At 40.8% G+C, this 11,604-nt stretch overlaps 2 protein-coding genes across 6 annotated transcripts; one reads left to right on the forward strand and one right to left on the reverse strand.

Annotated features, from left to right (window-relative positions):
• Positions 1-726: 726 nt before the first annotated feature.
• LOC121794096 (probable mitochondrial adenine nucleotide transporter BTL1) lies at positions 727-3,212 on the forward strand. The gene is made up of 6 exons (XM_042192105.1): positions 727-928; positions 1,159-1,299; positions 1,546-1,640; positions 1,943-2,276; positions 2,369-2,606; positions 2,686-3,212. Exons 1-6 carry the CDS (start codon positions 899-901, stop codon positions 2,934-2,936), a joined length of 1,089 nt encoding a protein of 362 aa, XP_042048039.1. The 5' UTR covers positions 727-898; the 3' UTR covers positions 2,937-3,212.
• Positions 3,213-3,221: 9 nt separating this feature from the next.
• LOC121794094 (pumilio homolog 5-like) lies at positions 3,222-8,380 on the reverse strand. Of its 5 annotated transcripts, none has more exons than XM_042192103.1 (11): positions 8,225-8,380; positions 6,957-7,572; positions 5,910-6,801; positions 5,435-5,807; positions 5,172-5,313; positions 4,988-5,095; positions 4,356-4,568; positions 4,064-4,186; positions 3,764-3,958; positions 3,496-3,667; positions 3,222-3,420 (listed from the first exon to the last, which is right to left on the reverse strand). In XM_042192103.1, exons 2-11 carry the CDS (start codon positions 7,518-7,520, stop codon positions 3,398-3,400), a joined length of 2,805 nt encoding a protein of 934 aa, XP_042048037.1. In that variant the 5' UTR covers positions 7,521-7,572; positions 8,225-8,380; the 3' UTR covers positions 3,222-3,397. The 5 variants fall into 5 exon arrangements, with proteins under 5 accessions (XP_042048037.1, XP_042048038.1, XP_042048036.1 ...); XM_042192104.1 differs by having other exon boundaries at positions 3,496-3,628; positions 5,874-6,801; XM_042192102.1 differs by having other exon boundaries at positions 5,874-6,801.
• Between the last annotated feature and the right edge of the window lie 3,224 nt (positions 8,381-11,604).

The raw sequence follows: 11,604 nt of genomic DNA on the forward strand, positions 1-11,604 counted from the left end.
CGTAAATTAGAATGCGGTACAGATAAACAGAACACGATCTAAGGCCATGCGTGGCAAGGAGTACATATGGAGATCGACTTACAGTTGTCAGAAGTGAAGGTAGAACACGCTTCGGTGTTGAACGTGCATCGTGTATATAAAGATAAAGTTTGCAGCGAAAGTGTGAAATTAATTTTTGGAGGGCATTTCGATTTTTTCATTTTTGTTAACGCTTAAATGGTGAGGGCAGATGTGGAAGTTTACACAATTGTGGAGGTCATTATGGTCAACCAACAACAATCTCTCTCTCTAACCGACACCCATTTAGGATGCACCAAACAACACTAATAAATTACAAGTTGGTGGGGCCATCCATATTTAATTCTACCTAGTTTTATTTCACTCAAAAATGAAAAAGGACTACCGAACAAGTTCTAAAAGTATTTCCAAATTTAGTAATGAGTTATCTTAGCTGGGACAAATCAAAAATAAAAGTGACTCATCTTTAGTACGACAGATGGAGTATATACTAGTACAATATTAGTATATATATTGATGATACTAGTACAATATTAGTATATATATTGATGATACTAGTATTTGGTTATATATTGATACTATTTCTATAAAATGAATTTTATAGAAATCGAAAATCGAAAATTAAAATAGGGTGGAAATAGGAGGAAATTTGACCGCCTAACATAGTTACTGAAGACAAGTGGACTGCATAAACAGTGAGAAAGAAACCCTAGATTGAGAGCGTCAATTGCATTAGAAAATTGTTATCGGTACTACTTTCTGAATATCATCTTCTTCCTCAAAAACCTATTTATTCATCTCACTTTTTGGTTGAGGCAAAACAACAAACACCTAAGCGGCTTAAATATCTCAGGCTAGGGAGGGGGGAGAGAGGTGGCAGATGATCCAAAAGACTCCGGCCCAGACCCAGGTATGTCTCTTTCTCTTTACTTTTCTGCCTTTTATTTCTCATCCTACTTATCTCCCACTCCCACCTTTTTCATATTCGTTTTATCACCGTTTCACACCCCCTTGTTATTATGATTGCAAGCTTAAATTAGCCCTACCCACATTACGAAATCCGTTTTCGGCTTGTTCAATTGAAAATTTTATTTTATTTCTGCTGAATCTGTAACAATGGCTCTTAAATCTGATTCGCAGAAGAAGAGCTACTGCGTGATGGAAGATGTTTATGGAGTGGTGATGACACCCAAGGTGGACCTTCAACAACTCCAGCTCCAACTTCATAGCAAGCCCGCTCCTCCACACCTCATGCTTCCTAATATTGGACGAGCACTTGAGGTTTTTTTCCTCTTTTTTTTTGTTTGGTTTACCTCTTCTCGTGTTTGTTGTTTAATAATAATCCACCAAGATTCCACCTTCCCACTTACTCTGGAATTCATTGTTTTATTTGCTTTTTCACTACATGGGTATATACTACTAGAATTTCACGAGGATTTCTTTTACTAAGAATCAACTGTTGTGTTGTTTTAATTCAGCTGCTGGCAGTCCTGAGAAAAAAGATTGAACTTTTTTTATTTGCCTCAGGATTTATTAAAGACTAGAGAAGTGGGCGAGTTCCTTAGTGGGGCTTTTGCAGGGGCCATGACCAAAGCTATTCTTGCCCCTCTCGAGACCATCCGGTTGGTTCCTGCTATTCTGTTTTGCAATTCACTTCTAGCTTAGGTTTGTTTGTGTCCACTTTTTGGAATATCGCAGATTATTACACCCTCTCTTTTAAGTACTCGTTTTAGGAAAATGATATTAATAGTCAAGTGTAGAGAAAGTAAAGTAAGAGGGAATAATTTAGAGAAGACTGAAATTGGATCACGTAAATTCCTGAAAATTGTGCATTGATTTGGCTATTCTGGAATTCAACTTTACCTTTGCAGAACATGTGGATGCGGCATCCCTTTTCTTGTCTAATGTTAACCGAAACATGCAGGACAAGGATGGTTGTTGGTGTTGGGTCCAGAAACATATATGGCAGTTTTGTTCAAATTATTGAAAAACAGGGCTGGCAAGGGCTCTGGGCTGGGAATGCAATAAATATGCTTCGTATAGTTCCCACGCAAGCAATTGAGCTTGGTACATTTGAATATGTGAAACGAGCAATGACTACAGCACAAGAGAAATGGAAGCTGAATGATAGCCCAAGTTTGCGATTAGGCCGTCTGAATTTCAAATTTTCTCTGGCCTGGTTGTCTCCCGTTGCTGTTGCTGGCGCCGCTGCAGGAATTGTTAGTACCCTTGCCTGTCATCCCCTTGAAGTCTTAAAGGTATGAGCAAAATCTACGTCTTCGGGTAACTAGTTAATTAAAGAGGGTAAATATTAGTCTTCTTATCTGTTTGTTTCATTGGTCTTATACAGGACAGGTTGACAGTGAGTCCTGATATATATCCCAACCTAAGTATTGCAGTTACCAAGATATACAAGGAAGGTGGAATCGGTTGTCTATACTCTGGGTTGTCGCCCACATTGATCGGCATGCTCCCATACAGCACGTGTTACTATTTCATGTATGAGACGATGAAGAAATCATATTGCTCAACAAAGAAAAAGGATTCTCTGTCTCGTGCTGAGATGCTCCTAATTGGGGCGCTTTCTGGTAACACAGCATTTCATTTTCCATGCTACAATTAAACTATACTAGTACTAGTTTGTATTAATCTCTTTAAACATTGCAGGCTTAACGGCTAGCACCATCAGCTATCCTTTGGAGGTGGCGAGGAAGCGGCTAATGGTGGGAGCTCTGCAAGGGAAATGTCCACCAAACATGGCTGCTGCACTCTCTGAAGTTTTCAGAGACGAGGGTGTTAAAGGACTCTATCGAGGCTGGAGGGCGAGCTGCTTGAAGGTGATGCCTTCCTCTGGTATCACATGGATGTTCTACGAAGCTTGGAAAGACATATTGCTCATTGAAAAGCGTCCCTCTTGAAAAACAATGGTCTAAATCCCCTGATGCAGAAGTCAATTTAGCCCAAAGGCTTGTTTTTGCAGGTGGGCAGATGAGGCCTGCAAGTTGAAGGTGAAGAAGATGGAAGTTTTGGGTTGATCTTACTTGGAAATTTACGCGTGAAGAAGTTTCATGATAGAGAAAGCTAACTAGCACAATGATATTTGGATTATTGGGCACAATTTTGTTTCTGGATTAATGTAGGCAGGTGAAACGCACATGTTGCTCAGTTGAATTAAAGCTCATTTCTTGGTTCAACACTAGATATGTATGTAGCAAGATAACTATGAATTATTCATCCAATCAACTTACAATTCCTACAACACATATATACTGCAAGCCAAATATATTTAAAAATATAATTGTAAAGTATCAGAGCATTCAGCAACACTTATCAGTGCCCAGCATAGAATAAACTTCACTGCCGCCATGTCAAAGAATGCCTAGGCTTCAGAAGATTCATTATCTGCACATAATAACATTCAGCATGAGAGAGAGAGAGAGAGAGAGAGAGAGAGTTTGATCCATCTGTATACCACACCTTCATTAGTCAATTGTTCAAACCGGGCAACTATGTGTTTCCCATATGTATATTTCTTCAAAGCAACAAGATGAAGCTGGATACAGTTAAGCAGTCTCTCCCGCTGATTCTCGTTGCTAATATCAATAATCTTCTGCACCACGTAATTTGCGTACTGATCCTTCATCATCGTCTGAATACCAAGATAAAGTTCACCACAACCAAAGCAAACTATAGCACAGCACTTTTACCTCAAAACTTAAAATTTACTTCAAAATATTTCTCTTACCAATAAACTATCACCATCCTCAGGCTGTGAAAGAATCTCCTCAATCAAGCAGTCACACTCAGTAGTGTCACCATACTCGAGGCATTTCTCCACCACATTTGATGCATACTTATGTTGGCTCATGGGCACGATTCTTCCATACAATTTTTGGATAATTTGACTACGCTCAAATGGTTTTCCCCTTTCCAACACATGCTGTCACAGTACACCAAATGTTGGAGTTGGAACTCACAACTAAATATCAACGGATATGAGATGTTGGACAAAATGACAAGGGCCGAAATATCAGAAGTTCCATACCTGCGTAACGTAGTTACCATACTGATCATGTGCAAGATCATATGCGGATTCCATTATCTCATCCACTATTGGTCGACAGCACAAGTCATCCGAACAATGCTCCAAAACTCTCTGCAAGCAGATCTGGGGAGATTAAATTATCTATCTTGAACATATGCATCAGTCATGGCAGATAATCTGTAGAGAGGTGAGAATATTCTTCTAGCCATGATAAACAAGACTTATCTAGTCCAAAATGCACTTATACGTTAAAATATATCAGGAGCACTTGAAGAAAAAAAAATACTATGACCTGAATGACACGGCAACCATATGGATGAGTTGATAGTGCAGCTACTTGGCCCCGGAAGGCTGAGATGATAAAATCATTTTTTTCTGGAGGCACGCATTCAATACATTTCTGTATGACATGATTTCCATTTTGATCTCGTACACATCTCATCACATGTCCATCAAGTTCGAGCGCAAGTTCCGTCTTTTGATCAACTTCAATAACCTCTAGTGCCTGAAGTGAATGAACAAATAAAATACGAACCAAGCAAGTTGTGTTTATAAGATTCATCTCAAGCAAGTTAAACACTTATAAGATTCATCTCATTTGTATCATTTGCTAAAGGTATTCAAAATTGCAGAATACCAACAAGGCATGATTAGTCACCATTCCCAAACAAAACTATCAGGAGAATTGATTTTGTAACCAATGAGTGTAGGGTATACATATAAAATGAATAAAACAAAATTCATTACAAACCAAAGCATATGGATTACAGGCATCAGAATATAAACTAAGTCATTAAGTTGAAGGATAGCATGCCAATCTATTTTTAAAGATATTCGGCACGCTGAACGTTGTTCAAATAGGCAGGATCCTTATTTGCGAGGTGCTCAGCGATTTAATATAAAAATATAAGAACTTGCACAGACCTTTTGAATTACCCGGCAACCATACATTTGTAAACTTAAAGGTAACATCTGCCTCGATAGTTGACTTGCAAGCTCCTTCCTCTGCTCATAAGTTCCATATTCAAAGAACTGCAAACACCAAAATGCAGTACAGCTACTCATATGTGCCATAAAATATTCAATGCATAGAAAGTGAGAAGCCCACCTTCTGAATAACATAGTTCCCAAAGACATCAGTCATCAATTTCGAAGCATGAGGAAGAACTTCCCTGAAAACCAACTCCTTCTCTTCAACACTACAATTTTCCAACTTCTGTTGTATAAACCGACTGCCATGCTGATCCACACTGAAGTTGCAATGCATATAAAATGATTTTATCCATCGAGGATAACAATTGAGCTCCATTATAAAGCTAAACGATAGCAAAAGAAGAAACCGAAAGAAATAAACAAAAACATAAATTCTACCTGAATTCAACAATACGGCCTACAATGTCTGAGATATCAATTCTCCGGGTACTGCTAGCTTTCAGATCTTCAAGAAATGAATGCTTCCTATGGTCATTGATACCATCAGCTCCCCTCTGTCCTTGCCATCTTGGAATACCAACATTTTTTGCTGGGTTTTGAGAAAATCCAATATCATATCGCTTTCCCAATGAATTAGGGCCTCCAACTGGGGAATCTGGCATTACTGGACTACCAAGAGGCGGCGACTGAAACTGAGGCACAAATCCCAGACCTGTAGGACTGCTGAGGTAACTACTACTCGGTATCCTCATTTTCGTTGGACTGTGAATGCCGATACTTCCACTAGGGGTTAACTGGAATTTCTGGTCACCTGCATGATAAACAGAATTTGGATTATTTAGTAAAGTAAAAGAATCAACTGGTTTGCTAACCATACCAGGAGAAGGCAACTGATTATACTGCAGAGAGGCACCATATGGATCTTGCACAACCCCTTGGAAATATTGCATTGAAAGAGGATCCGGGAAGGGGGGCTGAATCGTCAGTCCAGGTTGGCCATAGAACCTGTTCATGTTTTGTACGACAGACCCTTTGGAGATGTTTTCCCCAGTTGGAACACCAGCACTTTGTCCAACAAAACTTTGTCCTGGATTGGCGTTCAAATGAAAAGGAAAACCTGTATGAGGTGGATATCCAGGCAAATAAGGGGGCAGATATGAGGAACCCATAGCATATCCACTGTATTGTGGACTATATAGACCAGAACTATTCAAATTTGTATAAAATGAATTTGCCGGTGCCATGTAAGCTGCAGTAGTTGCGTATAAAGGAGGGTGACCACTGTGAGAATGAAGATGTGCCTGCATCTCGATACGGCCTTGTGGGGCTGAGTAGTTGTTAAATGATTGTGGACCAGGTCCTTGTACTGGAGATCTAGGGACATGGTACCCTGCAGCATGCTGAGAATGAGTACTCTGCATATGTAATTCATGCTGCTCATCAAACTCTACTCCCTGTTTATCTTGATCACTCTCCACTCTATCAACGCTTTTGAAAGCATCTGATTCTGTATTGCCACCACTCACACGATCACTAGCAATATAAGCAGTAGACCCTCCTGAGGTGTCAAGACAAGGATATATAGGTACTGAAGCCGCTGGAGGTTCTATTGTTGATATTGACCCACGAGGCAAATCAATCTTACTAGTAGAACCCGTACTTGACTTTGGTTCACGTGGTTCTGAAGCTTCGATGGACAAGGAATCCATTGTCAGGTTCTGAATATCATGATGAAATGCTTCTTCAGTTGGGCCGGGCGCAATATTATGGCTAAATACTGGTGAAGGTGTTCGGGGGAAATCTGCCTGAAAATTGGAGAGTAAACCAATTTTTTTAAAAAAGTCAAAACTGTGACAATGGAGCAATTTTTAATAAAAGACTAAGACCAATATACTGGCGACAATGATCGATGATCATAAATTCAACTGAAGGCCAATAATTCACCAGAAACTTTTTATACCTGTATAAGATCAACCAAGCTTTTATGATGACCAATAGACGACAGCATGTTCTGCTCAAGCACGATATCCACTCCGTCATCCGAAGCTCCCTTGGGTGATCTATCGCCTCCAGGCTCTTCCTCATGAGTGGAAAGAGAACTTCCTGGATTGTACGCGTTCTGGAGTGCAAGGTGCATGTTGCTCCTCATAATTGTATGAGGACGAGCCGTTGCATTCAAATCATTGTTTAAATATTTTGAATACAAAGAATCATCCTGCTGCAAAAACTCAGAGTGAGCATTCCCTATAGCATTGCTCAAAGCTGTTGAACTTGAGTTGGGGACGGGCTGTTTATTTCTAAGATCACCAAAAGCTGCAAATGAGCCCTCGATGCTTGGAGGTGCACTACCACTACGGTTGGGAGCGATGATACTTCGATTTCTATCAACTGCATGTCCTCTAAGAAGCAATCCCAATTCATCCGTCACTGCACTAGCTGAAGTAAAGGAAGCAGTGTCGCTAGATGGTGACCACTTTCCAGCTCCACCACTATCCACAATTCTCATAGGGTTCTCAGTTGCCATAGTAGCTCTATTAATGATGATCGACTCTTGTTAAGAAGGCTGGTTCACATTTCTTTCAATTAGGCATCAAAAATGTTACGGTCAGTCCAGGGATTCTAAATAAGAATAGAAACACATAAAATTGAACGCAGCCATAACAAAAGGGAGCCTAAGAATTTAATCTAATTAGCAAAACAAAGCAAAGACTGGCTAACCTATGCATAATCGTATAAAAAAGTTCAATAAAATCAAATATGACAAACCATAACCATAGTTGTACATACAAATTCCATGCTGCTTAAACATATTTATCTATTAAGAAAATATAGGTAGATCTTTCTAAGTCTTCACCTGACCTATTTCAGCGTGAACGACTGCTTCAGGATCAAATCATAATTAAGCTGTGATTCTAAAGACAGAATATTGACTATCATAGGGATGAGAAAACACACACACATACGCACCAAAAAAGAATCAATCGTAGAAAAAACAGAAGCTTGAGACGCTTGAGGCAGGGTCAGAGCAAGAATTCTAGCAAGTATACCACTGTGAGCTACACCTTTTTCCCCCTTCACGACCAACAGCCAAACAAGATTACAAAAAAATGCAAGAATTCGGTGGAAACAATACTAAATAAGCATAGATAGAGTAAAGGAGAAGTCTTCACAAATTTCAAACATATATAAATGGTATGATGAAGCAAGGTCAAACATGAAACAACTCACCCTGTTGAATTAGAGACCCAACTCCGATCAACAGTAGAATAAAAAATCCGAAATTCAAAACCCCAGAAGATGATGATGAAGAAGAAATTAGAAGGAGACAATGTTTACAAAGAAAATGAGAAATACCCAAACTCAGAAAGAAAAGAGCAGTTTAAAATACATATGTCGCTTCCTGAACCCACCACCGTGTCCACAGACTACACTTATTTTTTTTCCTTTTCTTTATTGTTTTTGTTTTTTTCTTTGGGTTTGCATTTATTGCGATTTATGGTAAAATCAGTAATAGTAGAAGAGATTAAGAGAATTGCGAGTAATAGTAGAAGAGATTAAGAGTATTAGTAATGGGGCGCCCTAATGGACGCCCTAAAACCCACCCTATGCGCGGTCACGTCAATATTTTATCCTCCTATCCTTCCACCTGCAATAAGACGCCCTAAAGACAGGCCTAAGTATTTTCTTTATTTGAATATTTAAATAACTACAAGAATTTAAAAAAAACCTTCATTTCATTTAAAATCAATACATTACAATACGAATTAAAAAAAATACGCATTCTCAATGACGACGGTTACGGGCCCAAACTTCTTTAACCATGTCGTTCATGAGCTGAGCATGGTCTTGTTGATTGCGCATTGAGGCCTGTCTAGACAGAACCTCATTGAAGCTCGTCGGTAATCCTCGAGTGTGGGGCGCGGTCGTCGTGCTAGAGTTAGATCCACCTTCATCATCGGCCCAATCGGTGACGCTTCCACCTTCGTGTTCGACTATCATGTTGTGCAAGATTATGCACGCATATATGACATCGGTGATGACTTCCTTGAACCAGAGACGGGGCGGCCCTTTCACTATTGCCCACCGTGATTGGAGCACACCAAATGCCCGCTCCACATCCTTCCGCGCCACCTCCTGCTTTTGCGCAAATAAAACTCTCTTCTCACCCATTGGACAGCTGATCGTCTTCAGAAAAACAGGCCACCTTGGGTATATGCCATCGGCCAAGTAGTACCCCATGTGATATTGGCGTTGGCAGTGAACTCGATGGCCGGGCCGTTGCCATTACATTGCTCGGTGAAGAGGGTGGATGAGTTGAGGACGTTGGTGTCGTTGTGCGACCCCGCTACACCGAAGTAAGCATGTCAGATCCAAAGCCAATAGTTAGCGACGGATTCGAGGATCATCGTCGGGTGGCTGTCATTGTATCCACTAGTAAATTAGCCTCTCCACGCCCTCGGATAATTCTTCCACTCCCAGTGCAAACAGTTGATGCTCCCTAGCATCCCAGGAAAGCAGTGCGTCGTCTCGTGCATCTTCATCAGGCCCTGGCAATCCACAGCAGTCGGCTTTCGCAAATATGTGTCGTTGTAAGCCTCCACAACTCCCCTACAAAATCTCTTCAGGCACTCGCGGCCAGTTGTCTCCCCGACGTGAAGGTACTCGTCAAACATGTCCGTCGTGGTGCCGTAGGCCAACTGCTGGAGTGCAACCGTGCACTTCTCAACGACGTAAGTCCGGGTCTACCAAGGCCATCTTCCCGATACTGGAAGTATTCATCACGTGACTCCAACGTCTGGACAATGCTGAGAAAAAGATAACGATGCATTCTAAACCGGCGGTGAAAAACAGTCGGGCCCCACCGTGGTTGCTCGGCAAAATAGTCTGCAAATAGACGTTTGTGAGCTACGGCATGTTCGCGGCGGACAAATGTCCGACGTCGAATAGGCCTGGGGATCTGCTCCGCCGCCGCCGCCTCCTCCTCGCGCTACATTTCGGCTAAGCAATCCGCCATTGCGTCATTGACGACATCGAATAAGGCTCGCGTCAAGGTCCGACTAACACCCTCCGAGGTACTCCAGTCGTCGTCGTGATTCATTTTTGTTTGTGAGAGATTATTGATGGGTATTTTAGAGTTCTTTTGCCAATTCACAAAGATTATCAAGTTTAAATATTTTAACTCTAATAATACTACAATACTGCAAGAATACAGTGTCGTAGTAGTATTTCAAGTGTCGATCCACAGGAAGGTGAGAGATTGATTATACTTAAAAGCATACAAAAGCATATAAAGGTTTGATTTTTTGATTTAGAAAGTTGTTAACAAATTAGAGTTACTAATTCTACTTAATCTTCAAACGAGAAAACGAGTCACTCCAAGTTGCTCACTAAACTTGTATTGTTTTACACCATTCACACCGAAACATACGAAGGGATTCTAAACATCAACCTAATCGCGTGCACTGAACATGTCTGCGACGAATAGTTCACAGTCAGCTGAACACTTGTTCCATGAACCAATTTTCAACGATATTTAATTCCTACGGAAGCGCGGGAACAAAGACCATCTACTATAATCACCTACTTAATTCACTATCAAATTATCCTCTGAACAATTCTAATTTAATAGCATACCAACAATCAATCAACCTAAACTATGTTAAAGAGACAATAGTTAAGGAATTAACAACACTACATCTTTAGCAAGAAAACGTAGAGCTTAATCATAGAAAACATTGTTGGTATCAAAACACATGATTCGATGGTGTGAAAACATCCATACAAGCCTAGATTACAACTTGGAGCAACATGAAAAGATTAGCCTAAACACATGGTAGAATGTAGAAATAAAACCATAGGCATTATGCTCTCGTTGAGTGGAATCGGGATTCGGAGACGGATCGTCGGAATAATGGTCAGAATTTCTTCCTTCTATTCTTCCTCCTCCTCTCTTTCTCCCTTTTTCTCTCTGTGTTTTTTCGTCCAAAAACCGTGTCCGTCTCGCCAAAAACCGTCCCCAAAACATATAGGAAACTGCATGTAGCAGTTGCGCAGACAGACCCGGCTGGGTGATTATTTCAAGAGGCTCACTGACTCTTCAACCCAGCCTTCATCGGACCCGGCCGGGTGTAATTTTCAGGCGTGAAATTCACTCGGCCGGGTGTCTCTTTTTGAGGGACTTCTGGACTCTTTACGCTGTTCGACTCTCACCCGACCGGGTGTAATTTCAGCAGGAAATTCACCCGGCCGGGTGATACTTTTCCGCAGGTATTCTGGACCCCGACACTTCAACGGTCTCGTGCTCATCCCGAGCTTCATTCCATGTCCCGTTTTCACCAACCGTTCCACTTCCTAAACCATGAAACACGAAGCACTAAACCATTTAACTCATACGAAACAATAGGAATAAAGACATGCTATTTTGATTCACATCAAATACCCCCAAACTTATTTGCTTGCTTGTCCTCGAGCTAGATCTCCTAGGACACAAAGTTTCAAAGCTCAACTCACACAAATTTCTTTATAACACAAAGAATCAAGTAAGGATATGAATAGCAACATCTAAACCCGCAACATTTCCAATCAACAATTCCCACTCTCAAGAACCA

Source organism: Salvia splendens, chromosome 3 (genome assembly GCF_004379255.2).
Source record: "Salvia splendens isolate huo1 chromosome 3, SspV2, whole genome shotgun sequence".
NCBI lineage: Eukaryota > Viridiplantae > Streptophyta > Magnoliopsida > Lamiales > Lamiaceae > Salvia > Salvia splendens.

Excerpts from the sequence above, each read along its gene's own strand:
- LOC121794096 (XM_042192105.1), top strand. The coding sequence starts at position 899 with ATGATCCAAAAGACTCCGGCCCAGACCCAG. Across the intron at positions 929-1,158 it reads AGACTCCGGCCCAGACCCAG|AAGAAGAGCTACTGCGTGAT; the intron begins GTATGTCTCTTT and ends TCTGATTCGCAG. Across the intron at positions 1,300-1,545 it reads ATATTGGACGAGCACTTGAG|GATTTATTAAAGACTAGAGA; the intron begins GTTTTTTTCCTC and ends TATTTGCCTCAG.
- LOC121794094 (XM_042192100.1), bottom strand. The coding sequence starts at position 7,520 with ATGGCAACTGAGAACCCTATGAGAATTGTGGATAGTGGTGGAGCTGGA. Across the intron at positions 4,569-4,987 it reads GTTGCCGGGTAATTCAAAAG|GCACTAGAGGTTATTGAAGT; the intron begins GTCTGTGCAAGT and ends CATTCACTTCAG. Across the intron at positions 4,175-4,355 it reads ATGGTTGCCGTGTCATTCAG|AGAGTTTTGGAGCATTGTTC; the intron begins GTCATAGTATTT and ends ATCTGCTTGCAG.